General features: G+C 44.4%; 1 protein-coding gene across 1 annotated transcript in view; it reads left to right on the top strand.

Annotated features, from left to right (window-relative positions):
* The window catches only part of LOC106550796 (pappalysin-1-like), a 41,528-nt gene extending 24,483 nt beyond the window's left edge, over nt 1-17,045 (top strand). Inside the window, exons 3-4 of the mRNA XM_087707618.1 lie at nt 10,923-11,068; nt 16,711-17,045. Coding sequence (XP_087563744.1) covers nt 10,923-11,068; nt 16,711-17,045 — 481 coding nt within the window. The remainder of the gene's footprint in view (nt 1-10,922; nt 11,069-16,710) is intronic.
* Nucleotides 17,046-18,914: the final 1,869 nt, after the last annotated feature.

Below are 18,914 nucleotides of genomic sequence, written 5' to 3'. Positions count from 1 at the left end.
CCTGAAATACTGCATTCCAACCACTGTGCTACCATTGTCCTGGTTTCCACAATGTTCCACCAGAGTGGTGGTGGCCCAGTGGTTGGAACGCAGTGTTTCAGACTGATTCTGCCCACAGCGAGCAGGTCGATCCTGACAGGCTCTAGGTTGACTCGGCCTTCCATCCTTCCAAGGTGGGTCAAATGAGGACCCAGATTGTTGTGGGGCAAGAGGCTGAATCTGTAAACCATTTAGAGAGAGATGTAAAAGCACTATGAAGCGGTATATAAATCTAAGTACTATTGCTATCGATCTGTCTGTCTGTCTGTCTATCTATCTCCATCCATCCACCCACCCGTCTGTCTGTCTGTCTGTCTGTCTGTCTGTCTGTCTGTCTGTCTGTCTGTCTATCTATCTATCTATCTATCTATCTATCTATCTATCTATCTATCTATCTATCTATCTATCTATCTATCTTATCTATCTGCTGTTGTGGCGCAATGTTTAGAATGCAATATTGCAGGCAAACTCTGCCCACTGCCAGCAGTTCAAATCTCACCAGCCTCAAGGTTGACTCTGTCTTCCATCCTTCTGAGGTGGGTAAAAAGAGGACCCAGATTGTTGGGGGGCAAAAGGCTGACTCTGTAAACCGTTTAGAGAGAGAGATGTAAAAGTACTATGAAGCAGCGTATAAATCTAAGTGCTATTGCTATTAATGATACTTAAGTACCACTTCTGATGCTGGTCCCTCCATAAAAATGGGATGATGCTATTTGTTAGCTAAGTTTTGGGAGACTGATTGTTTTTTTGTTTTTTTTATTTGGATGAATTATGTGCCACCAAGTCATTTTCAATTCTTGGTGACCGCACCGATAAATTGTTCTGAAAACAGCTTGGCTTTTCACCAAGGCTCACATTAGTTTCTCATTTCACCTGCTCCTCCTACCTCATTCTGTCTTAGTAATATTATCCCTGCGGAGACTGGAACAGAAGTGTACCCTAGAGAGTTAAGCATTCTCGGTTCTTTTTGTGAGTAGTTTATGCCGGCAATAAACTCAAGCCGAGCCGATAAAAGCTGGAGGAACATGAAAAAGCGGATGGATCTGTACTTTTCTGGAATGACCATCTGAGAATCGTATCAAGAACGAGATGTGTCCAGGGACACGGATTCATAACGGTTGCCTGCTTTTAAAAGCCTTTGCTGCTCCATTAACTTGGTTTTGATGGATGGCACATCGTTTTTAAACCATAAGGAATCTGTCTCAGCCGTAACTATTATTCGGACTCCTGTGTGACTTGGTGGCGATTCAAGAAAGCTTTGGCACAGCCTGCAACGAAGCCATAAAAATTAGGAGTTGGCAAAGGCCATCGTGAGCCTTTTGAGGTTTGATAGATGGCGAGATGAAAAACTCCAATTATTCCTTGGGTTTCTGGGGGAGAGATCAGTGGAGAAGAATTTCCTTGCTCTAGCTCCAGAGTTTGCTTGCATTTTAAGAACTTTCTTCCCTTCTTTCTTTCTTAGTTTCTTCCTTCCTTCCTTTCCTGCCTTTCCTTCCTTCCTTCCTTCCTTCCTGCCTGCCTTTCTTTCTTTCTTTCTTTCTTTCTTTCTTTCATTCATTCATTCATTCATTCATTCATTTGTCAAACATGTATGAGATAACAGCTATGTATAAACATGGACATTAACACAGGAAGTGAGTACAAATAAATGGGGATCGTAGGACAGGGACGGAAGGCACGCTGGTGCGCTTATGCACGCCCCCTTTACGGACCTCTTAGGAATGGGGTGAGATCCATGGGAGACAGTTTGAGGTTGAAGCTGTGGGGGGGTTTCAGGATGTAACAACGGAGTCAGGTAGAGCATTCCAGGCGTTGACCACTCGGTGGCCGAAGTCGTATTTTCTGCAATCGAGCTTGGAGCGGTTGACCTTGAGTTTGCATCAATTGTTTGCCCCTGTATTATTGAGGTTGAAGCTGTAGTAGTCGTTGACAGGTGAGATATTGTAGCAGACAATTTTGTGTGCTATGCTTAAGTCAGGCCTTAGACAGTGTAGTTCCAGAAGCCCAAAATTTCAAGCCTGGTGGCATAAGGGATTCTTGTGAGCAGAGGTCCAAAACAGAATCTTTAGATAGAGATTCCACACCCTCCAAAAAAAATCATTTTTGTCCCAAAAACCTCTTCTATAGATATTTCGTGCTAAGGCAGAAAAACCTGAGTATCATTTTATGAATTATACTGTTCCTGAACATCCTTTTGGGGGGTGGGGAAGAGAGGTAAGCTGTCCATCATCCTCTGGCTGTTCTCTTCAGCCAAGGTCTTATATTAAAAATGAGCTTTCACTGGGACAATTCCCTCCTCCTCCAGATGGTGAGGGTCAGAAATCCAAGAGATAGCAGAATAACAGAGTTGGAAGGGACCTTGAAGGTCTTCTAGTCCAACCCCCTGCTCAAGCAAGGGACCCTCTACCATTTCAGACAAACGGTTATCCAATCTCTTCTTGAAAACCTCCAGTGATGAAGCACTTCCGAAGACAATTTCTGCTCCACTGCTTAATTGTTGTGTCAGGAAATTTCTCCTCAGTTCTAAGTTGCTTCTCTCCTTGATGAGTTTCCACCCGTTGTTTCTTCTCCTGCCTTCAGGTGCTTTGGAGAATAACTTGACTCTCTCTTTTCTTTGGCAGCCCCTCAAATATTGGAAGACTGCTGTCATAGATCAGGAGCATTTTGCCTCCTTCCAGACTGCTCCATTTTCATGGGGGGGGGGGAAGAGAATAGAGAATAACAGACTTGGAAGGGACCTTGGAGGTCTTCTAATCCAACCCCCTACTCAGGCAGGAAATCCTATATTATTCCAGACAAATGTCTATCCCAGGGACCGTCAACCTTAAACACGCAACAAAGGTCCTAACCGGAAGCCCCCCATTCAATTCTGGAGCCGACCCGAAGTCTGGTTCCCCCACCATAGAGTCTCCTCCTAGCACAGCGTCCTTTTTCCTCTGCCAACTGGAAGTCTGGTTCCCCCACCATAGAGTCTCCTCCTTGTGCGTCCTTTTTCCTCTGCCGACCGGAAGTCCAATCCCCCCACCATAGAGTCTCCTCCTAGCGCGGCATCCTTTTTCCTCTACCTGTCCTAACCGAAAGCCCTATCAATTGTGGAGCCAACCGCCCCTTGCCATAGAGTCTCCTCCTGCTGCGCTGTGCTTCCTCCCCTAACCGGAAGCTCCTCTCAAAATTGTGGCACCAACTGGCAACAGGGAGCTGCAGCAGTGGGATGAAAGAGCCACATGCAGCTCCGGAGCCGCAGGTTGCCGAGCCCTGGTCTATCCACTCTCTTCTTAAAAACTTCCAGTGACCGAGCCCCTGTCATAATTGTGACTATCGATCCAGCAATCGAAGTAGACCTGGGCTTCTTACATATTTTCAACAGGAGGGGTAAAATTGAGATTTTGCAAACGGGTAGAATCATATCCTGACCCATAAGCCCCATATAGACTGAAGTCCCCCCCGCCCCAATGTGACCCTCCCAGATTTAGCTTAGAGTTTCCCATCCTGTTTTGGCAATTGTTTTCGATGGCGTCATTTCGTCCGGCTTCCGAGACAGGAAAAACCTTCAAGCTGTGTGATCTCACAACAGCTTGCCTTCGGGCGCTTATAGTACTTTTACTAAAATAAAAATGTAAAAAAAAAAAAAAAACAAGAGAGGGAGAGAGAGAGAGAGGGAGGGAGAGAGAGGGAGAGACTTTCCCTTGCTCTTGATCAAAACTTCTGTGTTTTTTAATAGCCACCCAAAGGAAGGCTATTAATAGAAGACGTTCGCCAAAAGATAGAACAGCCTGATGAAAAAGAAGGGAGACCTGTGAAGTTATTTCCAGGCCAGGAAGAAATCTCTTGCTTTGAGACGAGACCAAAAGATGTAGTAATGTTAACTTCACGAAAGGGAAGGGTGGTGTTTGATTCTTGGAGGCTGATAGAAAGTTTTTCTCCCCCTTTTTCCCTGCCGGTGCATGTTAGCAGCTTGTTCTGCCCTGATCTGTGAGTCAACTCCTTCTGTTCCTTCAAATAGAATAAGGAAACCAGCGACAATAAAGTATTCATGATTAAAATTCTCCATGAAATCAGTCTGAGCTTCAACTGATGCCAAGATCATCCGGCCAATTTCCCCTCTCTTTGGCATCCCTGGAAAAAAGAAAGTGGACTCTGTTTTTCTGCCTTATTAACGGAGTTGGAAGGGACCTTGTAGGTCATCTAGTCCAACCCCACCACCCAAGCAGGAGACCCTACACCATTTCTGACAGACGGCAGTCCGGTCTCTTCTTGAAAGCCTCCAGGGATGAAGCTCCCACAACTTCCAAAGGCAACTTCTGTTCCTTTGGTTGATTGTTCTCACTGTCAGAAAATTCCTCCTTATTTCTAGGTTGAATCACTCCTTGATCAGTTTCCATCCATTATTCCTTGTCTGGCCTTCAGGAAAATAGCTTGCCCCCCTCCTCTCTGAGGCAGCCCCTCAAATATTGGAAGATTGCTCTCCTGTGTCCCCTGGTCCTACTCTTACCTAGACTAGCCAGGCCCAGTTCCTGCAACCGTTCATTGTATGTTTTAGGCAACAGTCCCCTCATCATCTTGGTTGCTCTTCTCTGTACTTTTTCTAGAGTCTCAACCTCTTTTTTATAGTGTGGTGGCCAAAACTGGATGCAGTACTCTAGGTGTGGTTTTACTAGGGCTGTATAGAGTGGTGTTAGTACCTCCCTTGGTCTTGATTGTATCCTTCTGTTACACAGGAGTCCATTAGCTCATGCAAATTGATCCACATCTTCCAATCCAATTTGATGTCTCCATTTGACTTGTGAAAGCAATGACACGATTAGATCAAAACATTTTTATTTTCCGGAGTGAATCTCCAAAGTTACATTACTACTGTTGTTACTGCTACATGTATATGGATATTACTATTATTATTATAACAGAATTGTATCACAGCGGCCAGTTGTTTTGCTGGATTTGGCATTGGTTACTAGTCGGGCCCCACTCAGGGGCCTAGGACGTCGTAACGTATTTTCGTAATATGCGTGCAGATCCAAGCAGTGCGGCTTTTTGCATTTGACTGATGGTGATTTTGTCAATTTTTAACTGTTTTAAATGTAATTCCAATGCTTTTGGAATATCACCCAGTGTACCAATTACTACTGGAATTACCACTGCTGGTTTGTGCCATAGTCGTTGAATTTCTATTTTTAAGTCCTGGTATTTCGCGATTTTTTCATGTTCCTTCTCATCGACCCTGCTATCACCTGGTATTGCGATGTCTATGATTGTGACCTTGTTTTTCTCAACCAGTGCGATGTCTGGTGTATTATGCGCCAGTATTTTGTCTGTTTGTATGCGAAAATCCCACAAGATCTTGACCATCTGATTTTTTTAGGCTGATGTTTCCACCAGTTTGTTGCTGTTTTAATATTATAATTTTTGCACAAATTCCAATGGATCATTTGTGCTACTGAATTGTGCCGCAATTTATAATCAGTCTGCGCGATTTTTTTACAGCAGCTGAGTATGTGATCAACAGTTTCATCAGCTTCTTTGCAAAGTCTGCATTTGGCATCATCAGAGGATTTTTCGATTTTGGCCTTAATGGCATTTGTGCGGATAGCTTGTTCTTGCGCAGCCAGGATTAGTGACTCTGTTTCTTTCTTTAATGTACCTGTTGTTAACCATAACCAAGTTTGTTCACTGTCCACTTTATCTTTTATTTTTTCCAGAAATTGGCCATGCAGTGCTTTGTTCTGCCAACTCTCCATTCTTGATTTTATCACATCTTTTCTGTATTCTTGTTTCGTCTGTTGGGCCTTCAGTAGATTTTTGTTCTTTACTTCGATTAATAGATGTTCTTGGAGTTATTATTATTATTATTATCTTCGCTTCTCTCCTGTAAATGATATACCCTGACAATGCACTGCATTCAAAAGGTTAATGAATAAAATAATAATAACAATGAAAAGAAAGAATAGGACCATTCGTAGCTGAGCTGCAATCTCCAGGAGACAGCTACCATTCCATGAAGTAAGCCCAGCCTGCGAGGAAAATACCCTCGTCTTCTTGGTTCCCTGCCTAGGGAGGTAGCTTTCATGATTCAGCCAAAGAAGGGGCTGGGGACGCCAAGCCCAAAGCTATTTCCAACTTGATGACTTCATCAGCAGGTGGGGGGGGGGGAGCGGTGAGGAAGGCTGGTGTAACCAGTGAGAAAAATGTGTGTGTGAGCAATCACGGCATTGTGGAAACCTCATTCTCCCTTGCTTTGTTTCCCCCCCACCCCTTCCTTGGAGAGTCCTTGGAGGAGGACTGGAAAAACCTCTTGGTGGCTTGCCAGTTCTTGTAGCTTCTCATTTCCTCCTGGGGATGGAATTCCAGAAAAGAATTCGAGGAACCCAGGAGAGCAGAGCAGTGGAGCAGATTGGCTTGGAAATGTTCCACCTTAAACAGCCCACATAACCTGGTTCTTCTCCGTGGAGAATGCTTCGCTATTTTATTTTGTTTTAAAACTTTATTTAGTTTGTCAAACAGGTACAAGATAGCAGCTGTAAGATAAACGTGGAAATGAACAAAGGGAAGGAGTACAAATAAATGGGGGACAGTAGGACACGGACGGAAGGGACGCTGGTGCGTTTATACAAGCCCCCTTTTACGGACCTCTTAGGAATGGGGTGAGGTCCACGGTAGACAGTTTGAGGTTGAAGCTTAGTTGAGGTTTGAGGGTGTAACAATGGAGTCAGGTAGAGCATTCCAGGCGTTGAGCACTCTGTTGCTGAACTCGTATTTTCTGCAATCGAGTTTGGAGCGGTTGACCTTGAGTTTGTATCAATTGTTTGCCCGTGTATTATTGCGGTTGAAGCTGAAGTAGTCGTTGACAGGTAGGACATTGTAGCAGACAATTCTGTGTACTATGCTTAAGTCAGTCTGTAGGCAGCAGAGTTCTGGGTTGTCTAAGCCCAAAAGTTTGTGCCTGGTGGCATAAGCCTCTAAGGTGTTATGACTATAAGGTGAGGGAGTGTAACTTAATGGCTAAGTGTCTATTTTGCATACCGAAGCATCCAAGTTCAGATTGGACAATTCTTGCTTGAAACTTTGTTGAGTTACCAAGACTGGCTTAGACAGAATGAAGGTCTGATTCCACAGAAGGGAGTAAGATGAGTCAGATACTTGGGGGGCAAGAGGCTGACTCTGCTAACCCACTTAGACATGGCTGTAAAGCACCTTGAAGTGGTATATAAGTCTAACTGCTACTGCTATTGCTTCCTTCCTTCCTTCTTTCTCTTCTTCCCTTTTCTCCTTCCTTCCTTCCTTCCTTCCTTCCATCCATCCATCCATCCATCCTTATGTAGTGATGAAATGGTTAGAATGCAGTATTGCACACTGACTCTTCCCACCACCAGGAGTTCGATCCTCACCAGCTCATGGTTGACTGAGCCTCCCATCCTTCCGAGGTGGGTAAAATGAGGACCCAGACTGTTGGGGGGCAAGAGTCTGACTCGGTAAACCGCTTAGAGAGGGCTGTAAAACACTGTGAAACGGTATATAAGTCTTAAGTGCTACTGCTATTGGTGTAGCTGATCAGATGTTGCATTAGGAGCCGTGATGGTACAGTGGTTAGAATGCAGTATTGCAGGCAAACTCTGCTCACAGTCTGGAGTTCAATCATCAACCTCTTAGAGGGCTGTAAAACACCGTGAAGCAGTATATAAGTCTTAAGTGCTATTGCTGTTGGTGTAGCTGATCAGATGTTGCATTAGGAGCCGTGATGGTGCAGTGGTTAGACTGCAGTATTGCAGGCAAACTCTGCTCACAGTCTGGAGTTCGATCATCAACCTCTTAGAGAGGGCTGTAAAGCGCCGTGAAGCGGTATATACATCTAAGCGCTATGGCTATTTCAGATAGGTGGCTGTCCATTCTCCTCTTGAGAAGCTCCAGTGTTGGAGCACCCACAAGTTGTGAAGACAAGCTGGCCCACTGGTTAATTGTCCTCACCCTTAGGAAGTTTCTTTGAACAAGGAGGTGGGAGAAATGAACATGGCAACTGCCGCCTTTATTTTTCCTTTATTTTGTTGTTGTTAGTCGCGAAGTTGTGTCCGACCCATCATGATCCCATGGACAATGTTCCTCCAGGCCTTCCTGTCCTCTCCCAGCCACCTGACTCCATTTAAGCTCATGCCGACTGCTTTGGTGACTCCATCCAGCCACCTCCTTCTCTGCCGTCCTCTTCTTTTTTTGCCCTCCATCTTTCCCAGCATCTTCTCCAGTGAGTCCTTCCAAAGTCTTTGAGTCTCCTTTCCAGGATCTGCCCTTCTAAAGGGCAGTCAGGGTTGATCTCCTCTAGGACTAACTGGTTGGATGGCCTTGCAGTCCAAGGGACTTGCAGGAGTCTTCTCCAGCACCAGAGTTCAAAGGCCTCCATTCTTTGGCGCTCAGCCTTCCTTATGGTCCAACCTTCACAGCCATCCATTGCAACTGGGGAAACCACAGCCTTGACTAGACACACTTTTGATTGGCAGGGTGATGTCTCTGCTTTTTAGTCGGCTGTCTAGATTTGCCGTAGCTTTCCTCCCCAGGAGCAAGCATCCTTTGTTTTAATATTCCTTTATTTTTAAATGTTGGTGCTGAATCCCGGTTACAGGAAGGGCGTTGATATTCAGGTGTTTCCCCCACCCCTACGCTAGCAATAAGGTAAAATGAGAAGAGCAACTCGGAGCTTCTTTCTCATGGCAGCTCTTTGTTAACCTGTGAGTAAGCGGCTGATTGTTAGGAAAAATCTCTCCTCCGTCGTGGTCGCGGGACAGATCCAGTACATCAGCAGCTCCAGGAATGTTCCAGGATCATATGTCACTGAAGCATTTTTCTTGATACAGTCACTTCCCGTAACACGTTCTGCCCAAAGGGCCATTGCATCAGGCTGTAGATGTTCCCCATTTATCAGGGTGAGGCATTTGAAGGGTGGTACTTATTGCAGCCGACTGATTCGAACCCTGGAAAGATTAGGCAGTCTGCATAGAAATATACAACCCTGGATGGATGGCGGGATAGATAGATAGATGGAGGGATAGATGGAGGGATGGAGAGATGGAGGGATGGATGGATAGATGGATGGTTGAATAGATGGGGGGATAGATAGATGGAGGGATAGATGGATGGATAGATGGATGGATAGATGGATGGTTGAATAGATGGGAGAATAGATGGAGGGATAGATGGAGGGATGGAGAGATGGAGGGATGGATGGATAGATGGATGGTTGAATAGATGGGGGGTAGATAGATGGAGGGATAGATGGATGGATAGATGGATGGATGGATAGATGGATCATTGAATAGATGAGGGATAGATGGAGGGATAGATAGGTAGATGGAGGGATAGGTGGAGAGGTGGATGGATGGATGGATGGATGGATAGGTGGATAGGTGGATGGATGGATAGAGGATAGATGGAGGGATAGATAGGTAGATGGAGGGATACAGGGATTGAAGGATAGATGGAGGGATGGATGGATGGATAGATAGAAAGAAATATACAACCTTAGGGCTGTATTGGAAGGGATCCTGGAGATCTTCTAGTCAAACCTTTTGTCCAAGGCAGGAGACCTTAAATTTGACCCTCCCAGACAAATGGATGTCTTAAAAACCTGGACTTCTGACTCATCCTCTAAAGATAGATTGGATGGGGCAAGACAAGAGTTCCAACAACCACACTGTTCTGACCTAGGCTTCCCTAAAAAAGCACAAAGCAGATTCCTGGTCCCGACAAAACCCCTTTTATTAAACGAATGTGAATTCCTCTCATTCACCTTCAGCAAACAGTCTTTTAAAGCTGAAGTTATGACCACAGACCTTATCTATCTTGGAAAGCTGCCATGTAAATATTTTCCAAATGTGGTGCTGTGCAAGGAAAGAGTGGACCCACACTCCTGAAAACAACTAATCAGAGGTGGGTTCCTACCAGTTCGCACCTATTCGGTAAAACCAGTTCGTCAAATCTACCGAACCGGTTAGAAGAGGTTCCACCAGTAGACCCAGAAAGCAGGCCACACCTACAGAAGAGGTTCCAAAATTTCTTGAAACCCACCACTGGTCCTTGGATACGATTATTCTACACTATCATGCTCATATTTATAAAACTCAGTGCCTCTGTGAAAGGTAAGGATGACTACTGCGTTTGTGGTGCAATCAGAACATTGCGTGTGTTGAAGTTGTTTTAACGCAAACCAAAGATGCCTTTTAAAAAACAAGTTTGCATCATATTCTTATGCATGCCAGTGCTATGTGTGAGGTAATTTAAGGTGGTTCTGACAAGTGTCATCGGCATCTTCATATCCGGTCACATGGGCGGCAAGCCACATGGGCGGCAAGCCACTCCCATCCGGTCACATGGATGGCAAGCCACTCCTACAAAGGAGGCCACACCTACAGAGTAGGTTCGAAGAATTTTTGAAATCCACCACTTGAACTAATGAATGAATTGTTTCCTGCAAAAGCCCACTCCCCTTTCACTCCTCTTTTATTTCCTCTGGGAGGGGCCATTCACCGTCCCCCTGTAGCCTTACTCCCAAGTCGACCCCTGTTCTTTAGCTGTTCCCTTCGCCTGGCAACTCTGTGCATGCACACACACTGGGAACAGGCTCCAGCTGTTCTTCTGCCTCACTGAAGGCAGCTGATAACTGTCAGACGGCCGTGGCCCCCTCTCTGCCTCTGACACAGAGCCCCCATCAGAGCCTTCCCCAGACTCCAGGACCGGCCCAGGTTCCTCCCCAACCTCCTCACTCTCCGGCTTTGCTGCCAGCTCTGCTGGCCGTTGGCAGGCTACAACACACTGAGAAGTTGAGGTCTGTTAGATACACCTGACGCAGGCATGATAACGAGCTACATTAGCATGCTAACTAGTCTTTCTTATTCTTCTTCCAGGGCCTACTTAGATGTCAAGGAACTCAAAAACAGGCTGAACCTGAACGGCTCAACACATCTCAACATCTTCTTCGCCAATTCCTCGGAAGAAGAGCTGGCTGGCATGGCCACCTTTCCTTGGGACAAAGAAGCCTTGGTGCACTTGGGTAAGGCAGAGCGGTGGTGCAGTGGTTAGATGGTCCAGTTCATTTAAGTGACCTTCTGAACTAACGATGGCACCAAAAAAAGGGCTGTTTTTCGCCCACTTACGACCGATGAAGCCGATGCCTGGCTGGAGAGGGGCTTTGTGCTGATCAGCACAAGAAAAAAAATCTGCCTCTGCCTCCCGGCAATTTGCCATGTGGAGCAAACATCAAGTTTCACTTTCAGTTTAAGCAGCTTCCCGAACATGAGTTGTTTCAGGCTGCAGGGACTGTTACAGCCTATTGCAGCCTCCGCAAGCCCCATTTCCCCCCTTTGCTGCAAGGAAGTAAACCGCTGGGAGGCAGAGGCGAAAGGGTGGAGGATGGCGGGCTACATTTAGTGTATAAGACACACCTAAATTTTCATCCTCTTTTTGGGTGGGGGAGGAAGGTGCATCTTATACTCCCAAAAATATGGTGCATGTCTCAAGAGAAGACACCATAAAGGAACTCAAAACCCGAAGCAGAGGTGGGAAGCCATTGTTGGAAAAGTCGAAGAAGAGATCCACCCAACTTATCTGGGTACAAATGGCATGAAGAATTTTTGCAAAGAGCCTTTATGCCAACCTTGGCATGCTTCTTCCCAGGATGGCTCAAAGGTGCTTTTTCAAAAGGCAACCGGGCTTTGCTTCCCCCCCCCCCCCCGAAGACGTCTCGCTTCTCATCCAAGAAGCTTCTTCAGTTCTGGAGAACTCCGGAACTCATCAGAATGGAAGAAGCTTCTTGGATGAGAAGCGAAATGTGGTCAAGGAAAAACAGAGTCTAGTTGCCTTTTGAAAAATCACAAACACTCAAAGAGCCATTTGGACCCGTTTCCCGCAGAAAAGAAACCACCGGGAGCCGCAAAGGTCCTAACCAGAAGCCCCCCTGTTCAATTCTGGAGCTGACCGGAAGTTCAGCCATAGAGCCTCTTCCTAGCACAGCGTCCTTTTTCCTCTACCTGTCCTAACCAGAAGCCCTATCAATTGTGGAGACAACTGGAAAACCCTCCCCTTGCCATAGAGTCTTCTCCTGGTGCACTGTGCTTCTCTCTTCCTCCCCCCCCACCGGAAGCTCCTCTCAAAATTGTAGCACTGACTGTTGATGGAGCTGCAGCAGAGGGAGGAAAGAGCCACATGTGGCTCCAGAGCCGCAGTTTGCTGACCCCTGCCCTAGATGACTCAGAATCTCCATAGACCTCCCAGGATGGGTTAAACTCCAAGATGAAATGTTCATGTGATGTACAACTCAGTCTGATAAATATAAAATGTTTTGCCTTGCCCTGGATCCCTAAGGACCTGACTAATAACATAGCTGAGCTGGGTGACTGGATGGGAGAAATATATTTAGAGAGCAACCTCACTTGCATTTACCTTCTATTTCAACATTAGTCACAGGAGGGACCAAAAGGAGAACTAAGAACTCCTAGAATACAATCAGAAAGTTTCTGACAGTGAGGACAATTAATCAGTGGGACAACTTGCCTCCAGAAATCATGGCAGCTCCATCACTGGAGGCTTTCAAGAAGAGTCTGGATAGCCATTTGTCTGGAATGTTATAGGGTCTCCTGCTTGAGCACAGGGTTGGACTAGAAGACCTCCAAGGTCCCTACCAACTCTGTTATCCAGTTAACTGTGTAACAGCCAAAGAGGTACAGAACATTTCAATCCCAATAGCTGGCTATTTGGACCGATTAACATTATGCTCTCTTCTAGCACCTCCTGCTGGATTTATCAGATGTCTTGGTGACATTGCCAGATGCTCATCCTCCCTTTAAAGGTGTAATTAACGCTGAGGCTGACCAAGGAGTTGCTGATACAGTTCCACAGAGGAATTATTGAGTCTGTCATTTGTAAGACAAAGAGAAAGAAGAAGGGAGGGAGGAGAGGGAGAGAGGAAGGGGAAGAAAAAAGAAAGAAATCAAGAAAGAAACCAACCAAGGAGAGATTCAACCTGGAAATGAGGAGAAATTTTCTGACAGTGAGAACAATCAAGCCATTGAACAAAAGTTGCCTTCAGAAGTTGTGGGAGCTTCATCCCTGGAAGCTTTCAAGAAGAGACTGGACTGCCATCGGTCAGAAATGGTGGAGGGTCTCCTGCTTGGGAGGGGGGTTGGACTAGATGACCTACAAGGTCCCTTCCAACTCTGTTAATCTGTTAACTCTATAACTGTTTGGTTATAGTACAGCAACCAAACAGGACAGGTAGAGACTTCAACAGATAGTTAGGACCGCAGACAAAACAAATTGCAACCAGCCTGCCTTCCACCGAAGACCTGTATATTGTGCGAGTCAGAAGGAGGGCTGTGAAAATATCTACAGACCCCTCGCATCCTGGACATAAATGGTTTCAACGACACTCTAGGGCATTGTGTGTCAAAATAACTGGACACAGTTTTTTCTCCCATGCCATCTCTTTGCTAAACCCCAATTCACACAGCACTGTCATTATATGTCTAAGTATATTTGCCCATATAGTAGGGCTGTATTGCTTTTATCCTTCTCATCTTTCCTATTGCCTTCTATTAATTGGTGTCTTCTGATTTGCCACTTTGTTATTTGTGTGTACACTGAGAGCTTCTATGCCAGAGACAAACTCCTTGTGTGTCCAATCACACTTGTCCAATAGAGAATTCTATTCCATTCTAATCTATTGCATTCCATTCCACTTCACTCCACTCTACTCTATTCTATACTCTACTCTACTCTACTCTACTCTACTCTACTCTACTCTACTCTACTCTACTCTACTCTACTCTACTCTACTCTACTCTACTCTACTCTGTATTCTATTCTATTCCATTCCATTCCATTCTCTTCTCTTCTATTCCATTCCATTCCAATTGTTATTCTATTATATTCCATTCCATTCCATGTTCTCTATTCCATTCCATTCCTATTGTTATTCTATTCTATTCCATTCCATGTTCTCTATTCCATTCCATTCCAATTGTTATTCTATTCTATTCCATTCCGTGTTCTCTATTCCATTCCATTCTATTCCATTCCATTCCAATTGTTATTCTATTATATTCCTTTCCATTCCATTCCATGTTCTCTATGCCATTCCATTCCACTCCACTCCTTTCCCTCCTCATCCATTCCACGCCACTCCATTAATTGTTGTTCAAAGGGAGAGTCTCTTCACTGAATTTATCTGTGATGGCACCAATTCTAATTATTGTACCATCAGTTTGAAGTCCGCTCCCAAGGAAGGAAGGAAGGAAGAGGGGGAAACCCCCCCCCCCAAGAATAGAGAGAATTAATTTCCTGTTTGGACACCTTCTTTGCCCCCTTCTCGCTCAGAAAAAAACCCTGCCCCTGCTCTCCATATTCGTTTCCCCCACCCGTGCTCTAAATCCAATATCTCTTTAATAAGAAAGCAAAATGAAATATGTTCTGTTGTCCAGATCTTAACTTTGGAATACATTATCATCGGGACGTGTGCACACACAAAAAAAACCCCGATCTCCCTCTTTCACTTTCAAATGGGGAAAAAGGGGGTAATTGATTTAGACCTTTGACAGCGGTGAAAAATATACGGATCCTTTCCTTTTCTCTCCCACTCCCCACAAAACTACCCACCCCTTTCCGTCAAACAGACAGAAGAATCTTAACAACCTGCTCGGCTCCTTGGCCCTGATAAAAATTGTGCCAGCCTGTACTGCGATGTTTATCTCCTCCGTTCAGGGAGATGCGGGGGGTTTTTTTCCCCCTCTCTTCTCTCCCAATATCTCCAACCGTCAGAAAGAACGAGAAACATAAACAAAAGAAAAAAACCAAACTCCAAAGCCATGAACAAGAGGAGAAGAAAATATAACTGGGGAAGATAAGACGAATTACGATACGGGATGAATCTGTTGCAAAAAAACAACAACCCCACAACTCATTTGGATTCCGTTCGGATTCTCATCCCATCGCTTGGGAGTATTATATTCCCAAGAGATGGTATCCAGGAATTGGGTCCAGTTTGGTCTAGGGGGTGAAGGTGCCAGGCTAAGATGGTTAAGTTCTAGTCCCACATTAGGCACGAAAGCCAACTGAGTGAATTTGGGCCAATCGCCAGGAGATGCTGAATTCCAGTCCCGCCTTAGACATGAAAACTGGTTGAGTGACTTTGAGTCAATCACCAGGAGTCGGTGAGTTCTAGTTTTGCCTTAACCATGAAAAGCTGGCTGGGTGACTTTCAGCCAATCACCAGGAGATGGTGAGTTCTGGTCCCGCCTTAGGCATGAATGGTAACTGGTTGACTTTGGGCCAAATCACCAGGAGTTGGGGAGTTTGGGTCCTGCCTTAGCTATGAAAGCTGGCTGGGAAACTTTGGGCCAATCACCAGGAGTCAGTGAATTCTAGTTCTGCCTTAAGCACGAAAGGTAAATGGGTGACTTTAGGCCAATCACCAGGAGATGGTGAGTTCTAATCCTACCTTAGGCATGAAAGGTAACTGGGTGACTGTGGGGTGGAAATGGGGATTTTGCAGTGTCCTTCCCATGCCATACCCACCAAACTACCCCCCACGGAACTGGTAGTGAAATATTTTTGAATCCCACCACTAATCTGAGCGAAGGCATTGCTTAGGGCTCAAGGGAGCAAGCCTCAAAAACTGGGATCCACACAATTCATTTTGTCCCCATCCAAAGGAAGTTTGTTGCAAATGCTGTTGGTAGGCCTGTGACCACCACACCACGCAAGTCTTGTATATTTGTGTGTTCTTTTCTTCCACAATGTTTCTTTTTTCTTTATTTTTATTATATATTTTTATTCTTTTTCTTTTAAAAAAAACACATACAAAACAAGAGCAAGGAGGGGGAAAAAACCTTTCCTCCATTTCATCAAGCATGTCGTTCGGTTACAAGTTTTGGTGCATCAATTCTTAAGATTAAGAATAACATCACTGGTTTTGCATTAAACATAACTGAATATTTCGCTGTCATTGAGCATTATGTGTTCAAATTACCATTAATATTCTTTCATTTGTGACAATCCTTATTTCCTTGAATTCATAATTATCTATCAAATAACAATAAGTCTTTAAAGTATTATAATATCACCTATCTCCAAGGAGAAAAAGCGGAAGTTAGAACAAAGAATCCCCATTAATTTGTAATATACATCCATATTTTCAATTGACCATAATGTCACCAATCATCCAGAGTTCCAAGAATAGTTTTCCATTATTAATTATTAATCCATATAGGCTTCCACAATGTTTCTGAAGCATGGAACAACCTTGCCAGTGGTGGGATTCACCCAGCTCATACCTATTCGGGAGAACCGGTTCTTAACTTTCTAAGAGGTTCAGAAAACCGGTTGTTGAAAGAAATCTTCTTTTGGTTTTTTTCCGCTTTACAGGGCTAATCCTGTAAGGAAGGCAGGAAGGAAACATTCTGGTGTTGTTTCTAGCCTCATCTTTATGGCCCTGCTTACCTAAACTGCCTCTCTGGTTAACCCTTATTCTTTTGTAACAGCTAAGGCAAAGCGCCCATCGACCTGAGTGATGTTGAGTTGACCACACCCACACAGTCACATGACCACTAAGCCCCACCTACCCACCTGGTCATTAGGACCGGTTGTTAAATTATTTGAATCCCACCACTGAATGTTGCTTCCTCCTTCTCGTCCGCGCAGGAGGCATCGTCCTGAATCCTGCCTTCTATGGCGTTGCGGGTCACACCCACACCATGATCCACGAAGTCGGACACAGCCTCGGGCTCTACCACGTCTTTAAGGGGGTCTCGGAGATCTTCTCCTGCAGCGACCCGTGCATGGAAACGGAGCCCTCCTTCGAGACGGGCGACCTCTGCTATGATACCAACCCTACCCCAACCCACAAAACCTGCGCTGACCCCCCGGCTAACAGTAACATGTGCGGCTTCCGCAACTTCCAGAATACACCGTTCAACAACTTTATGAGCTACGCAGGTAAGAACTATTTCACCAGCTGGAATCCTTGTGGGCTTTAGACCTTCGGACGTATCTCCACTTTGGCAACTTCAAACATTATTTTGGGCCTGATGAGAGGAGAGGTGATATAAATAGTAAATAATTTTTGGTTAACTACAATAATAACAAGGAAATGTTAATGGATGGTGTTTAATGATATATACATGTGTTATATTGGTAAAAGCGAATTGGATATAAGCTTTATTTTATTTGATTTTTAAGCAGATTTTTTTTATTATTTTTCCCCTTCTACAACACCTTACAGTCATTACATCAACATTATTATGTTATCATACCTGTACATGTATATAATATTTCGCTTCTATATTTACGCATATTTATACACAGTTCTATGTGTGTGTGTGTGTGTGTGTATATATATATGTGTGTGTGTGTGTGTGTGTGTGTGTGTGTGTGTGTGTTTTTATTTGTGCTGATAAATAAATAAAGGGGGACTAGTATAGATCTATTTGTACCAATTTTTCCAAATTTCATAATATTCCGATTCTTCTTTATCTTTTAATTTCAGTATTAATTTGTCCATTTCTGCACAATCCAAAGTTGTTGGTTTTTTTTTGGGATATAAGCTTTAAATAGTGAGTTGGAGGGGGGAAGGGGGAGGAATGCTTAGATATCTTATTAATTGGTTTTGTTTCAGAATATGTTATAAAGGTGTAATGTTATTGGAGGTTCATTGAAATTGCGAATGAATGCCAGTAGGTGGTTGTGTCTTTAAATACAAATGATTTCAGATAAAATAATTGTAGTTCAATGAGAATTGTGGTACATTGATAGTAAAACACATAAAGATTTTTGATTTAAAATGTACAATTCAATAGGAATGAAGTATATGTAATGATTGTGGAAGAAACGGACGAAATGTATTTGTAACCAATCAACACATTTTCTACAAGATGTAATGAAGGATGATTCTTTTTTTGTGTGTGTGTTTTCTGTTTAATTGAAACAATAAAAAAACTTTTCAAAAAAAAAACTTTGGCAACTTGAAGGCCTGTTGACTTCAACTCCCAGAATTCCCCCGTGCTGGCTGGGGAATGCCGGGAATTGAAATGTGTCTTCAAGTAGCCAAGGCTGGCTTTAGGCAATGTTGCATAATATCTGGAGTTCACAGGTTGCTCAAAGCTGCATTCAGATATAAGGTATAAACACCTGTGGTCCAGAGTGGGAAGAGGAAAATAATCCTTGGGAAGCAGGTAGCATTGGAAGATCATAACATGGACATTTGGGTCAGGTCTTCCGAAACACAGCTCAGCAAGAAGCAAGCTTTATAGACCAACGAAGACATAGTTACAGTGGCTCAGTGGCTAAGACACTGAGCTTGTTGATCAGAAAGGTCGACAGTTCAAATCCCGAGCGCCGCGTAACGGAGTGAGCTCCTGTGACTCGTCCCAGCTTCTGCCAACCTAGCAGTTCGAAAGCATGTAAGAAATGCAAGTAGAAAAACAGGAACCACCTTTGGTGGGACGGTAACAGTGTTCTGTGCACCTTCGGCGTTTAGTCATGCCGGCCACATGAACACGAAGACGTCTTCGGACAGCGCTGGCTCTCTGGCTTTGAAGCGGAGATGAGCATTGCTCCCTAGAGCTGGAAACGACTCACACAGATGTGCAAGGGTTTGCTTTACCTAAGACGTAGCACTTCAACTTTGGCTGAGTTCAGAAAGCTGCTAGCAGTATTCAGATAGAAAACTGGGGAAATCCTGTTGTATTAAGTCTTAACTCTCTCTCTCTCTCTCTCTGACTCTCTCCTGTTTTTCGATGGCGTTTGCTACTCTAGATGATGACTGCACCAATTCCTTCACCCCAAACCAGGTTGCCCGTATGCACTGCTACCTTGATCTAGTCTATCAAAGCTGGCAACATATCAAG

Source organism: Thamnophis sirtalis, unplaced genomic scaffold, assembly GCF_051295495.1.
Source record: "Thamnophis sirtalis isolate CommonGarterSnake01/CBP01778 unplaced genomic scaffold, rThaSir2_p1.2 scaffold_2, whole genome shotgun sequence".
NCBI lineage: Eukaryota > Metazoa > Chordata > Lepidosauria > Squamata > Natricidae > Thamnophis > Thamnophis sirtalis.
This window is presented reverse-complemented; position numbering and strand designations above follow the sequence as displayed.